The sequence below is a fragment of the Anomaloglossus baeobatrachus genome, chromosome 11 (assembly GCF_048569485.1).
Source record: "Anomaloglossus baeobatrachus isolate aAnoBae1 chromosome 11, aAnoBae1.hap1, whole genome shotgun sequence".
NCBI classification, from domain to species: domain Eukaryota; kingdom Metazoa; phylum Chordata; class Amphibia; order Anura; family Aromobatidae; genus Anomaloglossus; species Anomaloglossus baeobatrachus.
Window position 1 is genome coordinate 123741614 of NC_134363.1, and position 22511 is coordinate 123764124.

At 43.0% G+C, this 22511-nt stretch overlaps 1 protein-coding gene across 2 annotated transcripts in view; it reads right to left on the minus strand.

Moving 5' to 3' along the window:
- Positions 1 to 22511, minus strand: part of MMEL1 (membrane metalloendopeptidase like 1) — a 450309-nt gene that overhangs the window by 98786 nt on the left and 329012 nt on the right. For both annotated transcript variants that reach the window (XM_075329400.1, XM_075329399.1), the window contains exons 6-8: positions 22031 to 22126; positions 21517 to 21635; positions 11327 to 11392 (exon numbers count right to left, since the gene is read on the minus strand). In XM_075329400.1, coding sequence (XP_075185515.1) covers positions 11327 to 11392; positions 21517 to 21635; positions 22031 to 22126 — 281 coding nt within the window. The remainder of the gene's footprint in view (positions 1 to 11326; positions 11393 to 21516; positions 21636 to 22030; positions 22127 to 22511) is intronic.

A 22511-nucleotide genomic window follows, 5' to 3' on the forward strand; every position in this document is an offset into this window, starting at 1 on the left:
CAATAGGCACTTCAGGTTTACAGGCCATCATGCACGTCTCTATCCAGGGACAACGGGGAGCCTCCCAATTTTTGGCTGCCCTGCCAAAGGGCTATACTACAATAGACCCACTTCCTTACAATGGGCACTTCAGGTTTACAGGCCCTCATGCACGTCTCTATCCACAGGGACAACGTGGTGCCTCCCAATTTTTGGCTGCCCTGCCTAAGGGCTATACTATAATACACCCACTTCCTGACAATGGGCACTTCAGGTTTACAGGCCATCATGCACGTCTCTATCCAGGGACAACGTGGAGCCTCCCAATTCTTGGCTGCCCTGCCTAAGGGCTATACTATAATACACCCACTTCCTGACAATGGGCACTTCAGGTTTACAGGCCATCATGCACGTCTCTATCCAGGGACAACGTGGAGCCTCCCAATTTTTGGCTGCCCTGCCTAAGGGCTATACTATAATACACCCACTTCCTGACAATGGACACTTAATGTTTTGAGGCCCTCATGCACGTCTGTATGCAGGGGCATTGGTGAACCTCCCAATTTTGGACTGCCCTGGCAAAGGAAAATACTACAAAGACTCACTTCCTCAAAATGGGCACATTAGACTCAGAGGCCTTTATGTACGTCTCTTCTCAGGGACATCGGAGTGCCACACAATGTATACGTAAAATCTTTCATGTATTAATCTCAAAAAGTAACATACATTAGCTCTATCTCACTATTGGGTATGTGCCCTTAACATTTCCGCCATGAAAATTCATTTTGGTGTCATTTTGGAAGGTTTTCTGGTGAGTCCGTAAAAATGGCGTAAAACGCGGACAAAATTGTTCACAGCTGTGACTTTTGAGTGATAAATGCTTCAAGGGTTCTTCCCCATGCTGTTGCCATGTCATTTGAGCACTCTTCTGAGACTTTTGTGCCATTTTTAGGGTTTCTACATGCTGCCGGTGGTCATTTCACAAAAATACTCGGGTCTCCCATAGGATAACATTGGGCTCGGTGCTCGGGCCGAGTACACGAGTATCTTGGGATGCTCGGCCCGAGCCTCGAGCACCCGAGCTTTTTAGTACTCGCTCATCACTAATTACAACGCATTTCAGCTTAAGCTTCCTAACATATACACTGACAAGCAAAAGGGTAACAATGTTTTGAACTTTTGGTTTTCAGGCTCCATATCTCACCATCCACTACTGCTTTGAACATGAGACCACCTTCATTTTATAGACAATTATTTTGGCTATCTCATACATAGATTTGACTTGCAACTATTTAGCATATGATCAGTTATTCATATTATAATTATTATAGTGCCATTTATTCCATAGTGCTGTACTTGTGAAGAGGGATACACATAATAGGGACAAGTACAATAATCATGAACAATACAAGACATAGTCTGGTACAGAAGGACAGAGGACTCTGCCCGCGAGGGAACACAGTGTACAGGAGGAGAGAGGACCCTCCTCGTGAGGGCTCACAGTCTACATAGGATGGATGAGGATACAATAGGTGAGGGTAGAGATGGTCATGTGGTGCTATGGAGGACTGAGGGTTACTGCAGGTTGTAGGCTTGTCGGAAGAGGTGGGTCTTCAGGTTCTTTTTAAAGCTTTCCAAGGTACGTATTCTTGTCATGTCTTTGCATTGTTACTGTTTTACTCCTAAAAATGTAAATTTTAATTTTCATTATATTGTTAGTATTTTGTAAATCCACCTTTGGCTTTTAGCACTGCCTGAATCCTTCTGATAATGCTCTCTATCAGATTCAAGCATGTGTTGACTGAAATCTGAACCTAGGACTCTTCTACATGATCTCAATATTAGTGCACACTTTTTGACTCATTTGGGTATGTATACAGCTTTTTTTTCAACTCTACCCACAAGTGTTCAATTAGGTTGAAGTCTGGGGACTGTTGAGGCCAATCCAGCACCTCTACTTCATTGTCATTGAACTATTTCTTCAGCAATCTCTAGGTATGCTTCGGGTCGTTGTCGTGCTGGAACACTATGTCGTCTTTTTTATACCTCTAGTACTCAAGTGTACAAAGTAACTCCTCTTGTAGCATACTCACATATAGCTCACCATTGAGATCGCTCACCAGCGATCTTGGTGAAGTATCTCACACCTTTGGCTGTGAAACAACCCCATTTCATCAGGGTTCCTCCATCAAACTTGATAGTTCGTTCAATTTCTCAATCTGTTAGCCCCTATTTCAATTGTTTCTTCCAGACCTATTTGCATTCATCAGAGCATAGTCTATTGACTTTCATTTCCTTGCTCTAAATCACCTGTGTCCAATCTTCTATTGTCCACTATTCATACTTTTTTGAAAACTCGAGCCAATATTTGTTATGACGATATTGAAGTCAAGGCTTTTTCACCTTTTTTTGGTCCACCATTACAGACTTTTGTAATGTGCTTCACACGGTGCTTGCATGGACATCTGTGATGTCACTATTACGAAGCATATGAGCCGCCTCCACTGCCATGTTTGTTACGCCACAACCGATAGACCTTGTGATGAGTCGACTTGTTCACTCCAATATTTTGCCTGGACTTTTGAATGGATGGTCGGACTTTTTTCATATTCTTCCAACTGTCATGACACTCACATGATGCAGTTTGTCAATTTTCTCAGCTGAGAGATTGCGATCAATGTCTTCATGGCTGCTCCCCGATTCAAACCAGTGACTTTTCAATTAGGAATCAACCTAATAACACACCGTGCTATTAGGGAATGTGAGAACGAGGTTGTAATTTGTACTATACAAATTACACAGCCACCAGGAGCAAAACAGTAACAATGCAGTGACATAACAAGAATCTGCATAACTAATCATATCCTAAATACAGTGCGGGATAGTTTTAACAGTGAGAGATAGAATATCCAAAATAAACTCCGAGCGACAGCCTCAAAATCTAATAATTTAGAGATGATCTGCAAAGAGGAGTGGAGCAAAATTCCTCCTGACATGTGCGCAAACCTCATCATCAACTAGAAAAAATGTCTGACTGCTGTACTTGCCAACAAGGGTTTTGCCACCAAATATTAAGTCTTGTTTGCAAGAGGGATCAAATACTTATTTCTCTCTGCAAAATGTAAATAAATTTATAGAATTTATACAATGTGATTTTCTGGATTTTATTTTGGATATTCTATCTCTCACTGTTAAAATAAACCTACCCTTACGGCGGCTTTGCACGTTGCAACATCGCACGTGCGATGTCGGTGGGGTCAAATCGAAAGTGACGCACATCCGGCGTCACTTTCGACATTGTAGTGTGTAAATCCTAGATGATACGATTAACGAGCGCAAAAGCGTCGTTATCGTATCATCGGTGTATTCTCCGACATTTCCATAATGCCGGGGCCGCGACAGGTACGATGTTGTTCCTCGTTCCTGCGGCAGTACACATCGCTGTGTGTGAAGCCGCAGGAGCGAGGAACATCACCTTACCTGCCGCCGCCGGCTATACGGAAGGAAGAAGGTGGGCGGGATGTTTACATCCTGCTCATCTCTGCCCCTCCGCTTTGATTGGCCGACTGCCATGTGACGTCGCTCTGACGCTGCACGACCCGCCCTTTTAGGAAGGAGGTGGGACGCCGGCCAGAGCGACGTCGCAGGACAGGTGAGTGCATGTGAAGCTGGCGTAGCGATAATGTTCGCTACGCCAGGAATCGTAAGATATCGCTGCTGCGATGGGGGCGGGGACTATAGCGTGTGACATCGCAGCATCGGCTTGCGATGTCGCAACGTGCAAAGCCCGCCTTAAAATTATAGATTGTTCATGTCTTTGTCAGTGGGCAAACTTACAAATTGGCAAGGGATCAAAAAATTATTTCCCCCAGTCTAGGTACAAGTCAAATTTATGTAAGAGATAGCCAAGATGATTGTCTATAAAATCTCATGCTCAAAACTGTAGTGGAAAGCGAGATTTGGAGTCTGAAAGTCAAAAGGTCAAAACATTGTTACCCTTTTGCTTGTCAGTGTATATCTCCATGTTATTTAAATATAATACAAATTAGTAAATTGAGCTGATGTTTTATGCAATTTCTAGCTATAATGTGCACATTTTGTTTGAGAGGAAAAAGTTCAATCCCCTCCAAGAGCAGTTTCCCTGTACTACGGTGCATATGGCTTTTATCAGGAGCCTGCTCCGCTCATTAAGTAATTTATAGCACCAGACAGGAAGCCCCACTGGGTAAAGATGTTATTATCCACAGGATCTTGTGATTCCCACTACTTTATACCTACAAGCAGACTGAAATGTAACACTAAAATGAGCTACTACAAGAATGGGCCGAGATTAAAACTGGACAATTCATAGGATTCCTACCCTTTGCTTTAGTGGATAGTATAAGTCACGTAAAGAACATGTGGATTTCATATCGGCAAGCACTCCTTGGATCCCAATGAGGAGAATTTAGTAAGTGCATTTGTGTGTCTGAGGAAAGGATGATTAAAATGTAACCTCCAGTGGATGAGGAGCTGAACCAGTAAATTATATCTACTCAAAGGAGGATTCATATGGTCACCAGGAATGGAATACTACAATAAAAAACAGGGCGCACTGTGCTTTCTAAGAGCCATGGGCCCATTATTCTAGAAGGTGCAATGGGTGACCCCCACCAGGCATTAAGCAGTATGATACCCTAGCACTATTCCATACTATGGCAAGAAAAGTCAAACTCTTTAATCAAAGAGTTCCTTTCACGACCAACTGGGAGCCCCTCGCAGTAAAATGGTGTCATCGGGAAGGCCACTGAGTAGGTAAAAAGGGCTCACTTAGAGGGTATCCCTCTCCTACTATGGCTGTGTCCAGTGGTCTAATGGATGTGTAGCACCCAGGGATATGTGATACTCGGTTCCGGGCAGTGTCTCTATTGAGAGTGTCACAGTGGTTGCCAATCCCAGTTCCGTACCCTGGGCCCTTTTTGTACTGGGGGATATTTTCAGGGGATTTGTGAATAAAGTTATTTGTGATCCGGCTAAGTGTAGGGAGCCGCCGCTGCAGGTTTTGCTGGGGCTGATGTAATGTGCAGCTCTGATGACTTGAGCCCTCCACAAATAGGGTACTACCCCAGCAGGTGTATGGTGCAGTAAACATCGGAAGAAGGAGTCCAGACACGTATTCAGTGCAACTGGTTTACTCACTTTTCGGGTGTTAACTGGTTGCCCGAGGTCGGCTGGTTTCGTCTCCAGGTCCCCTTCGTACCAGTGCCAGTTTGGTTCTCTGGTACCTTCTTTCCCTGCACCTGGCTCTGGTAAGTGGGTCCCTGTGGTATGGAACACTGGGGGTCCCCGGTCTGTGGTTTGTCCACCTCTGTCTGTCTGACGGTAGCGTGAACCCTGTGGGGATGGAGTCTCTGGTCCTGTCCCCGGTTCTCCCTTTGCTACTGAGTCTTCGGATTCTTTGGGGCCAGCAAGGTCCTTGATGCTTCCCTTGCTGTGCAGGTGTTACAGGTCGGCTTGAAGCTCTTTCCTGTCCTAGGGTCCTGTACCCCCTCAGTGCGTAGTTCTGGGAGTACTCCCCGTACTCCACCGGCAACTACCTCTCCTGCGTACCAGGTCACCGTCAACCCGAGTCAGGGAGTCGATTCACTTCTACTTTTACACTCTGCTGTCATTACAGTTCTCCTACTGACTTCCTGTCTTCCCGACTACTCTCCACAGTATTCCCCTCCCACCTTGTCAACTAGTGGACTGGACTGGCTCCACCTCTAGGCGGCAATCCATGGTCCCACCCTAGCTGGGTACCATTGTATGGGGGATTGTTGGGGAAAACTGGGATTACCTGGGTTTTTGGTGTTACCGGAACTGGGGTTCTGGGTTACCTAAGGGGGTAGGCCCTGCATCCTGATGCAGAACCTTGTAGCACACTGATGGCTTCAGGGGCGCTACAGATGTATCTAAAAGGATTATTCCCATCTCCAAGATCATATCCTAATATGTAGTAGGTGTAATAATAATAATATTAGCCAATACCTCTAATTAGAAATGTAGTATAGTTCTCCTGGTTCACTATGTCACTTACTTCATTTTCAGGTCATTGCAGGACCATAAATACCCATGGTTACGACCACACATATAGTCACAGCTAGTTACCGTATTTTTCGGATTATAAGACACACTTTTCTTCTCCAAAAATGTAGGAGGTGTGTCTTATAAACTGAATGTAGCTTACTGGGGGGTGGTGGAAAATGGTCATAGGAGGCAGGGGCAATGCTGCGGGCGGTGCTGGTGTTCACTGTGGGTGGTGAGGCAGGGGCCATCCTGAAATTCTGCAGTGTGGGCTTTAAATAGTGACACCCAGAATTCGCGCGTGCACAGAGGGAGCTTTTAGCTCAAGATCTCATCTGCGCATGCTCCGTCTCTGGCCCATAGATGTTTTAGCAGCAACATAAGGAAAATGGTGCCCGGAGTTGGCGCTTGTGCAGATGAGATCTCGGCTTGTCATTGAGCCGATAGCACAATCTGTGCACACGCCTGCTCTGGGCACCATTTCTTTGAAGCCCGCACTGCAGAAAGTTTCTGGATGTTCCTGCCTCACAGCGCCTGCAGCAAGGATCTGGGACACCCGCCGCACCGCCTACAGCATTGCCCTACTCCACCACCGCTCCTGCCTCATGAGACTCTGCTCCACCACTGCTGCCCCACCTCAGTATGACACTACTGCATTATAAAGGGCTTAGTCCCTGAATCCAGTGATGTGTCACTGTGCTGCTTACTGCCTGGAGTTTTGATAATATCCCTGATTTCTCTGCTGCAGATCTAAAAGATCCCTAAATGCTGAGCTCTGTATAGCCCCACCCACACCACTGATTAGCAGCTTTGTGAGTAAACTGTGCATAGGCAGAAAGCTGCCAATCAGTGGTGAGAGCCGGGTTATACAGATCTCACAAATATAAAGGACTAAATGGTAAAAGGTTTACTACTTCTCTAGTGATAATATCCTGCTGATATAACAGTTATTTCATCAAAACTACAGCAAGCAGCCGAATAAGTGACACATTGCAGGAATCAGGGTCTTTGAGTCTACATCATGCCAACAGAATTGAGGACAAAAACCTGGTGACAAATTTCTTTTAGAGGGGTTGTCCTACCACCAAAAAACATAAATAAACTTGAAACAGTATGTTATACAGCACTCTGATGTAGTATCATTCAATTTAAATCTCCTCCTCTATCCTCCGGCAGCTGCTCCAGTCCTGAGAACCTGCAGCTTTACATCTGGTTATGTGCTCGATTCAGAATTGTGTGTGACAGGTAGACTGACATATCTGTACATGTATCAGCTGTGACAGGGGCAGATTTAGCTAATAATATAGGCAGCTAACCAGCTTGCTACCCACACACAGGTCTCACAATGTGCCAACACAGGAAACGTAATCCTGCGTGTAAGGCCCTGTGCACACTGGAAAACGGAATTTTCTTAAGAAAATTCCACAGGGTCTGAAGGATTACCGCGCCAGCGGTAAAAAAACGCGGCAAACTGCACCCGAAAACCGCATGCGGTTTGCTGCGGTTTTACCGCGGTATTGTTTGCGGTATTGCCGCGGTTTTGCCGCGTGCGGGTTGGTACATGTGTTTTATTGCATTCAATGCAATAAAGCACATTGAAAAAAAAAATAATTTCCTTCTGAGATAGATAGTAGATAGATAGATAAATAGACAAATAGATAGAAGAATAGATAGAGGAATAGATAGAGGGATAGAGAGAGGGATAGATAGAGTCCCTGTGAGCACACACTACATTTCTCCCGAGCGGTAATGTGTTGTTCGCATTACCAGCCGGGCCGCCGCGGGCCGCCGCTGTGTGCTTACCTCGGCTGGACGGTAAAAATACAGCGGAGCCCACGTGTTTTTTTTTCTATATTTCCGTTTGATTTCTATGTGTATTCTATACAGTGCCTACAAGTAGTATTCAACCCCCTGCAGATTTAGCAGGTTTGATAAGATGCAAATAAGTTAGAGCCTGCAAACTTCAAACAAGAGCAGGATTTATTAACAGATGCATAAATCTTACAAACCAACAAGTTATGTTGCTCAATTAAATTTTAATAAATTTTCAACATAAAAGTGTGGGTCAATTATTATTCAACCCCTACGTTTAATATTTTGTGGAATAACCCTTGTTTGCAATTACAGTTAATAATCGTCTTTTATAAGACCTGATCAGGCTGGCACAGGTCTCTGGAGTTATCTTGGCCCACTCCTCCATGCAGATCTTCTCCAAGTTATCTAGGTTCTTTGGGTGTCTCATGTGGACTTTAATCTTGAGCTCCTTCCACAAGTTTTCAATTGGGTTAAGGTCAGGAGATTGACTAGGCCACTGCAACACCTTGATTCTTTCCCTCTTGAACCAGGCCTTGGTTTTCTTGGCTGTGTGCTTTGGGTCGTTGTCTTGTTGGAAGATGAAATGACGACCCATTTTAAGATCCTTGATGGAGGAGCGGAGGTTCTTGGCCAAAATCTCCAGGTAGGCCGTGCTATCCATCTTCCCATGGATGCGGACCAGATGGCCAGGCCCCTTGGCTGAGAAACAGCCCCACAGCATGATGCTGCCACCACCATGCTTGACTGTAGGGATGGTATTCTTGGGGTCGTATGCAGTGCCATCCAGTCTCCAAACGTCACGTGTGTGGTTGGCACCACAGATCTCGATCTTGGTCTCATCAGACCAGAGAACCTAAACCAGTCTGTCTCAGAGTCCTCCAAGTGATCATGAGCAAACTGTAGACGAGCCTTGACATGACGCTTTGAAAGTAAAGGTACCTTACGGGCTCGTCTGGAACGGAGACCATTGCGGTGGAGTACGTTACTTATGGTATTGACTGAAACCAATGTCCCCACTGTCCCCACTGCCATGAGATCTTCCCGGAGCTCCTTCCTTGTTGTCCTTGGGTTAGCCTTGACTCTTCGGACAAGCCTGGCCTCGGCACGGGTGGAAACTTTCAAAGGCTGTCCAGGCCGTGGAAGGCTAACAGTAGTTCCATAAGCCTTCCACTTCCGGATGATGCTCCCAACAGTGGATAAAGGTAGGCCCAACTCCTTGGAAAGGGTTTTTTACCCCTTGCCAGCCTTGTGACCCTCCACAATCTTGTCTCTGATGGCCTTGGAATGCTCCTTTGTCTTTCCCATGTTGACCACGTATGAGTGCTGTTCACAAGTTTGGGGAGGGTCTTAATTAGTCAGAAAAGGCTGGAAAAAGAGATAATTAATCCAAACATGTGAAGTTCATTGTTCTTTGTGCCTGAAATACTTCTTAATACTTTAGGGGAACCAAACAGAATTCTGGTGGTTTGAGGGGTTGAATAATAAATGACCCTCTGAATAAACTTTTCACAATTTAAAAAAAAAAAAAAAAAAAAAAAAAGAAATAACATTCTTTTTTGCTGCAGTGCACTTCACACTTCCAGGCTGATCTACAGTCCAAATGTCACAATGCCAAGTTAATTCCGAATGTGTAAACCTGCTAAATCTGCAGGGGGTTGAATACTACTTGTAGGCACTGTATGTCTGTGTGTGAGTGCGATCTGTGTGTATTGTATGTCTGTGTGTGTGATGTGTGTGTTTACTCTGCTCCGCTTCCTCTTCCTGTCATAATGACATCACTTCCCTGCAAACCGCAGGCAGCGATGAACATTACCGCAGGTAAACCGCAAAATACCTGAGGGAATAACGCAGGAAAACTGGAGTGAAATCCCGCAGCGACGTGCGGAAAAGAAGTGACATGCAATTATTTTGCTGCGGGGATCCCGCAGCAAAACATGCAGCTGTCAAAATCCGCATAGTGCGCACAGCTTTTTTGTTCCCATAGGTTTTGCTGGTGAATCACTGCAGAGATGTTATGAACATTTTCTGCAGCGAAACATGCAGCAAATCCGCAGGAAATCCGCGGCAAAAACCGGCAAGTGCGCACAGGGCCTAACACAGGAAAGTAAGTAAAGTTGTCAGGTCTTTGAACTGGAAGAGTGGCTACCGGTCAATCAGGGGACTTTGTATAATGCAATATATAAAGCTGAGTGTATGTGTGTATATCCGCTAAAGGAATCTGCCTCATATTTACAATCACAAAATTTTGCACAAACGCCTCATTTGACTCAGGAAACGTCATAGGATATGTTTTGAGTGGACATTTTAACATATTCGCAAAAACACCCCAACACTTACTGTTTGGATGTGTGAGATAATATATTGGTGATTTTGACACCTTAGATATATATCAGGTGGCCTATAGCAACCAATCACAGCTCTGCTTTTATTTTGCTACAGGTCATTACTAGAATTGGTTGCTATAGGCTACGAAGGACATTCTTAGGCGGGCTTTACACGCTGCAACATCGCTAGCATCGGCTAGCGATGTCGAGCGCGATAGCACCCGCCCCCATTGTACATGCGATATATGGTGTATGCTGCCGTAGCGAACATTATCGCTACAGCAGCGTAACATGCACATACCTGGTCGGCAACGTCGCTGTGACTGCCGAACTATCCCTGCTTCAAAGGGGAGGTGCGTTCGGCGTCACAGCGATGTCACCAAACGGCCAGCCAATAGCAGCGGAGGGGCGGAGATGAGCGGGACATAACATCCCGCCCACCTTCTTCCTTCCACATTGCTGGTGGACGCAGGTAAGGAGATGTTTGTCGCTCCTGCGGTTTCACACACAGCGATGTATGCTGCCGCAGGAACGACAAACAACATAGTATCAGCAGCAGGAGTGACATTATGAAAATGAACGACGTGACACAAATCAGCGATTTTTGTCACTTTTGCGCTCGTTCATCATCGCACCTAGGATTTACACATTGCGATGTCGCTACCGGCGCCAGATGTGCGTCACTAACGACGTGACCCCAACGATATATCGGTAGCGATGTCGCAACGTATAAAGTTCGCCTTAGTATAAAACAGCTTATGTGTCAGTTAATATGATTTCAGTAGTGAGAGGAAGAGTGGGTGAGAGGTGAAATGGGAGAGGGAGAGAGGGGAGAGGGAGAGTAGGAGAGAGGGAGAGTAGTAGAGTGGGAGGGAGGGAGAGAGGGCGAGTGGGACATAGGGATAGTGGGAGAGAGGGAGAGTGAGAGAGTGGAAAAGAGGTAAAGTGGGAAAGAAGGAGAATGAGAGAGAGACAGAGAGAGAGAAAGAGAGAGAAAGACTTATGTACTGTCCCGGGCAACGCTGAGTACTACAGCTAGTTAAAGGGAGCCTGTCACCGGATGTTCATAATACTTACCTAACGGTTGGTGCGGAGCAGATTGGTCGAATGGGCAATAATAATACAGATATAATAGTTTTTATAAATCTAAGTTTTCCACTCACCCGCTGGTAATTTCCACTGTTAAAATAATAATCTCTGGAAGGCATTCCTAGACTGGGCTGGTCGATCTAAAACAAGGGAAAGGAAAATGTCATCAGTACATAATATAATAACCTAGAAGTCTCAGCCATCCTATTGTTACTCAGCATTTACAGCAGGGATGCACAATCGTTTCTGCTCCGAGGGCCACATTGTCAGATTTTATAACTTTTAAGGGCTAAAATAAATCTTAACTCAAAAATATATGTTGTAAATGTCTAAAAGGATGAAAGTTCCATTACCAGGATGCCCACAAAACTGGACAAGCGGGATAGTCTTTTCCTCCAATCAATACTCTAGAGAGGGGGAGACCCTGCACACTCTCGATTGAAGACTATGGCAGTTGTAATAGCCCCTTGGTTGCAGGTTGCACACCTCTAGTTAAGAATAAACCAAATTTCTTAAATTTTTAGTCAACAATTTTAATATTTGAAAGACAGAGGAATGGCATCCAGCTGAAATACTCTTGAATCCAGTGTTCTTTAAAATATAACTTTTATTCCTAAATATAAAATTGGCCACACCATAAATACTGACGGTACAGTTGTGCTGTTATGGATGCGACAACACGTTTCGGTGTACAAATACGCCTTCATAAGTTTTTAATATTTGTCTTCCAGAATTAGGATAGCCCACCAAAGTACCAGTGGATTCTCAGGTAGTTTGAGGCTCAGATATACAAATGAGCCTCTAATACAACAGGACCGCCATGGGGTCAACTGAAGACTGTATCTTGAAACTTCTAAAACAGAATTATTTTGTAATGATTCTTCAATATTTAAGTTTGATATGAACTTATTTTTTATGGGCTTTTCTTGTGATTCTGTTTTCATGATTTAACCTCCATGTAACTCGACTTGTGCAATTTTCATTTTAACTCCCACTTTTTGGTTACGTTCCCAATAGTTTTGTTGCCTAGAAATTGTAAGTGAGAAATCTTTAACGTGATGTAATCCTATGAATGGATACACTAGGCTGCATTCTCCCAATGGGAATATCCAGCTGAGTAGGCTAGGAGTTAAATACTCCCTCCTTATTGTAAATGGTATCCTCAGATAGCTGACGGAATGAGTAAGGGAAGAAAGAAGTCACCGGGGGCACAATAAAGGCCCTAATGCTCATAAACATTTTTAGCAGATTTGTGGATGATTTATCAAAGGTTAAGAAGGCCCCATGATGACTTATTATTTGAAATGGGCGAATTTGAACAGTAAAGTTGTGTGTTCGTTCCAAACAAGGGACTTTACAGAAAAATCTGTGTTGGCGTTTGGGTACTTTACGCATGCTGACCACTCGAGTGAGCATCGCTGTGCTCGGGTACGCTCAGTACTCAACACAGTGTGAGCCACTTGCAGTGTTTGATCGGCTCACACTGGGGGTAGCAACAGCATTATTGGATGTAGTGTGTACAAAAAAAAGAAAAGAAAAAAAAACACCTACACACCCCCAGAAGTGATCTGTTTATGGCTGGCTGCATGTGGGAGACCCAAACTGCCCAGTCAGTCAATTCCAATGAGGTTTGGTTTAAGTCCAGGTCCCAAAGTGAATTCTATCTAAAGTCCGGCTGAACCCGCCGATCCCGAATGTCAGTGGATCCGCTCATCTTTAGTTATTATTCTCTGTGTATACGTGGAACCTTTTTCTCTGCCATATTATGCACATATGTGCACTGGGTTTTGTGTCTCACATTGCAGAATTTTTGGATGAAAATTATGTTCTTAAGGGGGCTTTACACGCAGCGATATCGCTAGCGATATCGCTGGTTAAAGCACCCGCCTCCGTCGTTTATGCATCACGGGCAAATTGCTGCCCGTGGCGCACAATATGGTTAGGAGCCGTCACACATACTTACCTGCCTAGCGACATCGCTGTCTTCGGCAAACCACCTCCTTTCTAAGGGGGCGGTTCATGCGTCGTCACAGCGACGTCACTAAGCGGCTGCCCAATAGAAGCAGAGGGGTGGAGATGAGCGGGCGTAACATCCCGCCCACCTCCTTCCTTCCTCATTCTGGGCGGCCGCAGGTACGGTGATGTTCCTCGTTCCTGCGGTGTCACACAAAGCGATGTGTGCTGCCGCAGGAACGACGAACAACCAGCGTCCTGCAACAGCAACGATTTTATCAAAATGAATGACGTGTCAACAATCAACGATAAGGTGAGTATTTTTGATCGCTAACACTCGCTCAGAACTGTTACATACAACAACGTTGCTAACGATGCCGGATGTGCGTCACGGAATCCGTGACCCTGGCGATATGTCGTTAGATACGTCGTTGCGTGTAACCGGGTCCTTTAGACATTACAGAATTCATGATATGAAAATAGAAAAAAGGTCGGCTCACCACGACTGCATTCTAAGTTTCTCCGTGTGCACAGTTGCCAAACGTAATGGTAATAGAGTGAGAACAGCATTATTGTTTGTGAAAATGAAAAAAATAATCCCTTTATTTTATTGGTACCACATACTTAAAGAGGACCAACCATCAGGATTTTGTGATATGAACTAAATGTAGTGCCATACAGGCAGTAAGACGCTGATTCCTGGCATACCTGTTGCAGAAAGATCTGATGCTTGGTAGCAGAAATATCTTTAATCAAAGTTGCAGAAATTCCCTGCACCTTGATTGATGTGTGCAAAGAGAGCAGACCTTTGTGAGTCAGGTGCACGTTGTAAAGTTCTCCTTCAGCTTCCTTTATGATGTGCCCCCTTTTCTTTATTTAAATCTTCTGTACGTGCCGCCATTGCTGCTGCTGTTGATGCGTGCACATTGACACAGTGATTCTATCTTTATTAAAATGGCGCCGGAGTCCGCACATGCATGAACCGCAGCTCTGGTACCATTTTATTGAAGACACTACGGTGAGGACTACGAGAAGCATCGGCGTGTGTAGAGATTTTTTTTTACATCTGCGCACTCACCTCTGCCGCTCATACTCTTCACCATAGTGTCTTCATTAAAATGGCGCCGGAGACCGCAGTTCCATTTTAATGAAGACAGAATTACTGTGACAATGCACATGCGCCGCCAACAGCAGTATTGATGGCGCAGCGCGAGATTCAAAAAAAGAAAAGGAGGCATGCCATAGAGAAATTTGGAGGAGGACTTTACAGCAAGGACCTGACCCACAAAGGCCCACTCTCGTTGCACCTGTCAAAGTACAGTGCATTTCTGCAATTTTGATTAAAGATATTTCTGCAACCAAGCATTACATCTTTCTATGTCTGGATTCAGTATCTTTCTGCCTGTATGGCACTGCCTTTACCTCACATAGCAAAATCCTGGTGGTTGGTCCTCTTTAAAAACATCTCCATGTGGGTCAATGGGTTTTGAACCACCTTTTTCCCTCAATTAATGAAAAAGAACGTTTCTACAAAATGTGCAAAGGAAAGATGAGTCCTGCACCACTCGTGAACCTCCGTTACCGAGATGATAAATTCTCACTTGTAGGAGCTTGCAGCACCAGTATATCAATCGCTCCGGTCACAGCGTGCTGGTCAGGTATAAAGATAAATTCCGAGCATAAGGGTAAGATGAAAATGACCGCAAAACAGCTGCTCTACCGGATGTTCTTTATTCAAGTTTCAGTGCAGGATAAAACAGCGGCGGCAGCAGACACGGATACCGGCCCCTCACAAAGGACGACGGCCGTTTCGCCTGCAATCAGGCTTCTACGGGTCCACTTTTTTTTTTTCTTCTACCGGATGTTCTTTATTCAAGTTTCAGTGCAGGATAAAACAGCGGCGGCAGGAGACACGGATACCGGCCCCTCACAAAGGACGACGGCCGTTTCGCCTGCAATCAGGCTTCTACGGGTCCACGTCTAAGTGCAGCATGGCTCTCCTTAAATAGGGGAGTGTATCCAGGTGCCCAGCCGCACATACAAACAAATCAGGAATGTCAAGTGATTTTTGTGAAAACATACAAACAGTTAAAAAAACCATGTGTCAGCAATCACTGCTGAAGTTAAAACCAATACTTTGGATGGATCAGAGTTTTACAGAATTTACAACTTTATACAGATTTTTTGCAACTTTTTTTCAAAAACATTGCAGATTTATACAGATTTTTTACTACTAATTTTTGCAAGTTTTATGTTGGTACATACAGGTTGCCCACAAGTTCTGTTCTTTTAGGCTGGAAAAAGAATTGGTCATAATACAATATAAGAAAACCCTCTCTACCAATGTCCATAACGACTACTATAATTCTTTTCATATTAATTGAGCCCACCATGACAATCATCATGTGCATAGATCCTTTACAACCTCTCAGGATCAACAAAGAGGGGTGATCATTATAAAAATGCAATAAACCATTCTCTAAAACTACATGTCTATTCATGATAATTATCATCACTTTTTACCTACCGATTAAATAATTCAAAAAGACAACATATCCCGCCATGATTTAAGCATGTATATACCCTTTATACAAATAACGTAATTCATCAATACCCAATCCTTGTACCTCACAAAAATACTGCCAGATCGTTCCGGTCATTAAGACCCAAACCACCTTGTGCTCCATATTTTATTATTAATTTAGCCTCCGTTTGTAGCAAAATTTTGTGGAGATCCCCACCCTGTGGGGGTAAGGTCGTTCTCACTAAGCCTGCGAATCGCAGAACGTCAGGACAGCTGGCATGAGTCTCACGTACGTGTTCTATTAATCTGGGAGAACCTTTGCCCATTTGGATTGAATTATAGTGTTCTTTAAAATGGATATACAAACAAACACCTAATGGGGTTTTTCCAATATAAAACCTTCCACGCGGGCATGTCACGGCATAAACCACGTATTTTGTTTTACATGATATAAATTGTTTTACTTTATGCGTATATAAACCAATCTGCACGGACTTGCCAGTAAGGTGCAGGCTGCAAAATCTGCACTGTCCGCATCGATAATTTCCTACTGGGGACTGTGTGTCCAACCAGGATCTCGGACTCATCAGCCTGTTCCTTACTAGCAAGTCCCTCAGATTGTGACATCTCCTGTATGTGACTAAGGGTCTAGAGTTAGTCATGCTTACTAAGTCTGTGTCCTTCTCCAAAACATGCCAATTCTTTCTCAAAATCTTCTTTATTACATCATGCATAGGGCCAAATTTAAAACTAAACATGAATCTTTTGTTAGCATCTCTTTTTTCTCTATTTTTATCATTATTATTCCCATTACTACCCCTAACATCGCTTCGTGGACAGATATCAGGCTCATCATTTATGGCTCTCTTCCATGCTGAATCAATGACCGCATTGGGATAAGCCCGGTCCTGCAGTCTATGTTTCAAATCATTTGCCTGTGAACCCGTAGAAGCCTGATTGCAGGCGAAACGGCCGTCGTCCTTTGTGAGGGGCCGGTATCCGTGTCTCCTGCCGCCGCTGTTTTATCCTGCACTGAAACTTGAATAAAGAACATCTGGTAGAGCAGCTGTTTTGCGGTCATTTTCGTCTTACCCTTATGCACGTTTCTACAAAATGCTTTGCCTTTGGATTTTTTTTTAAGTATGTTGAACTTATAAAATGAAAGTTTTTTTTTTACTTTTGCAACCAGTGATGTTAAACTTTCTTGGTTTCCAGAATTCACGTTGCAAATTATATTTTCCTCCAGTTTGCTGTTAGACTTGGTACATTGTCTTAAATAAAAATATTTCTCATTGCATATGGCAATGTTTAAAAAGTTCTAGTGCTGTTTATTGCAGCAGGAAAGTATTACAGGATCCATAAGCCCCGTTCCATTTTTGTCATGACCTGGTGCAGAAGTATGTGCTAAGGCTGGGTAGATGCGCATTAACTTGTTGGGGATGAGTTCTATATCGAGGCCTCAAAAACTATAAACCTGTCAACTACACAACAAGCCAATTAGGAGAAGGTGCGTCCCTCCGTGGAAAACATCATGGGACAGTTAAACTCATATTTTCTATGGCCATTAAAAATCTTCAAAGGGTTTTTTAGTCTTATGAGAATTCCTCCGTGAGGCTTTTACTGAGTGAATTGTTTTTATGATGGAAGATTCCTTAGAAAATATCAAATTAAAAAAAGTTGCATTTTTGTTAAACTGGCATAGAATACTTTTTTAATAAAGATCTGAAATGTATGGTTGGAGTAAAATCATAGATGACTGGCTAACAATATCAAAAAATGGGACCAACTTTTTAGCTCACGTAAGGTCTCCTAGACTCATGGATGCAATTAATCTCTCTAATGGGATGCTCTGAAAATAAATCATCCTGTTGATAATTTGTTATTCTTCTAACCCAAGAATGGTTAATAAAAGCATACATTTGGTGTGTACAAATAGATAAAATCCATTGTGAAAAACCATCAAAGTGCTAAAATATGGCGGGGCGACGGGAGGGGGGGGGGTCAAGATCTGGTATTGTGTTTTATAACTCCAAGGGTTCTTAATAGTAACCTAATGCCATTTAGTAGCCAACTGCTTTTATATCATTCCTTATCAGAGAGGAAATAGTGAAAAGGTCAAGGGAAATAGAGAAAATAGAAAAGGAGAACAGATCTAAAAAAAGAGGGAAAAATGATGAACTGATAGATTGTACATTTCATAACATGATTATATCTAACTTGACCCATTCAATATAGATACATTAGGTCAGATCTGAAGTTTAAATTCAATGGTGCTTGTGACTCCTCGTAAAAAAAATCTAATGTAACCCAACAATTATATTTCTTTTTGGCCTAATGACTCCTTTCATCCATATTGCTTAAAAATTGGATAAAACACCAGAAAACAATTCAAGAGAATTTCTGGATTACCCTGATGATTGTTTGGAAACTTTCTAGTAATGCTAGCCAGAGGCGAATCTAAGTTTTCCAGCACCCGGGGCAAGAATTCAGTTTGGCGCCCCCCTCCCCACAAGTGGGTTGAGTAGTCAGCACGTGGCATTCATATGCGATTTGCATACGTACAGTCACGTACCATTGAGCTGTTCTTCATAATTCTCTCAATATGCGGTGAAAACTACAGCTTCTGCTTCATAAAGAGAAGCAGGCAGAACAGCTAGATGTCACGTGACTGTAAATTATAATAATGATAATAATCTATATATAGTGCCAATATATTCTCTAGCACTTTTACATACATTAGCAATACTGTCCACATGGGGTATCACAAGCTAAATTCCCTATCAGTATGTCATTAAAGTGAAACGCACGCAGACATAGGAGAACATAAAATCTCCTTGCGGATGTTGTCCTTGGTGGGATTTGAACCTAGGAGCCTAGCGATGCAAGACAGCAGTGTTAACCACTGAGCTACCGTGCAATCTGTATGGCAATAGGTATGGCACACATGACTTTGCAATAGGTATGGCTATCTCATGTGAGTGGAGTGTTCATGTGATGACTGCTGGAACCAGCAAGCAGAGCTGAATCCTTACAGTGGGTATATTAGACAATGTTAAGATTTGGCATGTTACAATGCTTAATTTTATCAGTAAAGGGCTTGTCCAGGCTTGTGATGAAAGTTTGCAATCACTCTAGATGACTGCAGACCTCTGAATTCGCACAACATGCGCACTGCAAGAAAGTGATTTGCATTCTGCCAGCCACATTCTGACTAGACATGACCTGTTTCGTATTGCCCAAAACTAGGCATGTCTAGTTGGCATGTAACCATGTGGTTTTGTGACCTTCCACTCTCAAGTGCTGACACCAGAGAATCCTGGCAACGTGCGGTTTGTGCACTGTGAGGATTCAAAAGTCTTCAGACAGAGTGCTCTGTTCTAGTTGAATAACATATAGCTTTCAGTGATGTTTAGGTTTCATATAGTACAGTATACAAAGTAACAAAGTATTCTCTGAATGAAAACCAATCTGGCCAATAGCTAGGGGAAGAATAAAGTTACCCTTAGGCTGCTTTTACACTGCACTATAACCTATGTTCACTGGTCCCGTCGGAGCTTCCGTCTGAACCCCCCGCAAAACGTGTTTCAGACACATGCGCCGACGGAGCCATTGACTACAATAGTGTAGATAGAATCACCGTGTACTCTGTCCTGCACCATTTTCGGGCATATATGCTTTCTACAGGCAGACACCCAGATGTAGTAGACTGCGTCTGGGTGTCCGCCTGCAGAAAGCGTATACGCCCAAAAATGGTGCAAGACAGAGCAGAGCACATGGTGTTTCCATCTCCTCTATTACAGTCAATGGCCCTGTCGGCAAATGCGTCCAAAACCATATTGCGGGGGGGGGTTCGGACTGAATCTCCGATGAGATCAGTGGATGTAGGTAATAACGCAGTGTGCAAAGGCCCTTACAGACAGTCCTTCCATGCATTTATATACAACAACACAAGACATAATTTTTTTTAAACAGCTACAAGTTTATCTTATTATATGAAGGCATACCGAAGACTCAAAACAAATAACATTGTAAAATGGAACTGATTTGGAGCCATTATTTGATAAGTTGTAGGAAAACTATTTTAGCACAGGAAGCGATAGTAAGAATTACAACATCATACAGTTAGGTCCAGAAATATTTGGACAGTGACACAATTTTCGCGAGTTGGGCTCTGCATACCACCACATTGGATTTGAAATGAAACCTCTACAACAGAATTCAAGTGCAGATTGTAACGTTTAATTTGAAGGTTTGAACAAAAATATCTGATAGAAATTGTAGGAATTGTACACATTTCTTTACAAACACTCCACATTTTAGGAGGTCAAAAGTAATTGGACAAATAAACCAAACCCAAACAAAATATTTTTATTTTCAATATTTTGTTGCGAATCCTTTGGAGGCAATCACTGCCTTAAGTCTGGAACCCATGGACATCACCAAACGCTGGGTTTCCTCCTTCTTAATGCTTTGCCAGGCCTTTACAGCCACAGCCTTCAGGTCTTGCTTGTTTGTGGGTCTTTCCCTCTTAAGTCTGGATTTGAGCAAGTGAAATGCATGCTCAATTGGGTTAAGATCTGGTGATTGACTTGGCCATTGCAGAATGTTCCACTTTTTTGCACTCATGAACTCCTGGGTAGCTTTGGCTGTATGCTTGGGGTCATTGTCCATCTGTACTATGAAGCGCCATCCAATCAACTTTGCGGCATTTGGCTAAATCTGGGCTGAAAGTATATCCCGGTACACTTCAGAATTCATCCGGCTACTCTTGTCTGCTGTTATGTCATCAATAAACACAAGTGACCCAGTGCCATTGAAAGCCATGCATGCCCATGCCATCACGTTGCCTCCACCATGTTTTACAGAGGATGTGGTGTGTCTTGGATCATGTGCCGTTCCCTTTCTTCTCCAAACTTTTTTCTTCCCATCATTCTGGTACAGGTTGATCTTGGTCTCATCTGTCCATAGAATACTTTTCCAGAACTGAGCTGGCTTCATGAGGTGTTTTTCAGCAAATTTAACTCTGGCCTGTCTATTTTTGGAATTGATGAATGGTTTGCATCTAGATGTGAACCCTTTGTATTTACTTTAATGGAGTCTTCTCTTTACTGTTGACTTAGAGACAGATACACCTACTTCACTGAGAGTGTTCTGGACTTCAGTTGATGTTGTGAACGGGTTCTTCTTCACCAAAGAAAGTATGCGGCGATCATCCACCACTGTTGTCATCTGTGGGCGCCCAGGCCTTTTTGAGTTCCCAAGCTCACCAGTCAATTCCTTTTTTCTCAGAATGTACCCGACTGTTGATTTTGCTACTCCAAGCATGTCTGCTATCTCTCTGATGGATTTTTTCTTTTTTTTCAGCCTCAGGATGTTCTGCTTCACCTCAATTGAGAGTTCCTTAGACCGCATGTTGTCTGGTCACAGCAACAGCTTTCAAATGCAAAACCACACACCTGTAATCAACCCCAGACCTTTTAACTACTTCATTGATTACAGGTTAACGAGGGAGATGCCTTCAGAGTTAATTGCAGCCCTTAGAGTCCCTTGTCCAATTACTTTTGGTCCCTTGAAAAAGAGGAGGCTATGCATTACAGAGCTATGATTCCTAAACCCTTTCTCCGATTTGGATGTGAAAACTCTCATATTGCAGCTGGGAGTGTGCACTTTCAGCCCATATTATATATATAATTGTATTTCTGAACATGTTTTTGTAAACAGCTAAAATAACAAAACTTGTGTCACTGTCCAAATATTTCTGGACCTAACTGTAAGTCATTTCCATACATAAATGATGTGCTTGCTTGACTCCCGGTCATCATTCCAGACAAACAGGTCAACTAGAACTCTTTTGTTGAATCTCTGGTTCAAAAGCGACAATTTTTCTTCTAAACTCCAACTGGACTCTGCCAAAAGAAAGACACCGTAAAACAAAACAAAACATAAAAGTGAAAAAAGGCACAAAACTAAAGAAGCAAAATACAAAAACAATACAGTAGCTAAAAAAAAACAAAACATTAACTGAGTCCTGTAATAACTGTTAGCAAACCAGTTTATTAGTAAAACTCACTACCAAACAGCATGTTACTCAACATTTGGTAATTCGTAGCATGTAACAGAATGTTATTTAGCAGAAAAATAAGGTAGTAAAGTTGTTTTTTTAATTTTATGAGGTGCAAAGCCCTTATGTTCTGGTCTCTAAAGACACATCTTTTAATTTGGATCAACCCATTTAGGTCATGATAAATAGTATTTACATGAAATTCTTGCTGTTTGGAATAAGCAATGCGCTAAGTGTTACCTTTGGTGAGGTTCCAATCTGTATAAGCCACTGGCCACTCTCCAACAAGACTTAAAAGTTCTAAAAGAGGTAATGAGTCTCTCTGTTCAATCAAACCTGGATATAAAGACACACCAATCAGTATGGAAACATTATACACTAACGTCATCTCAATTTTTTTGTAAGCTACCTCAGATTAAAGATTAAAAAAAGCATTGGATGGCCAAAAGTAGAAAAAGTCTACTAATATGGGCCAGAAAACTATGAAGAAATCCCAAAGGAAGAATAGACCGCCTTCTTATGATCCAACTCATTGTACAAGAAGATGATAATGTAGCACACTTCATATGGTTTCAATTTAAGAACAACATCTAGAATAACCAGATAAGGATTCAAAATGGCCGTCCTAACTTTCCATTACGCTCTTATGGGGCATTAAAAAATATTTCTGTTCAATAACTGAAATTATACTCCACTGAGTAGAGGCACCCCCCCTCTACAC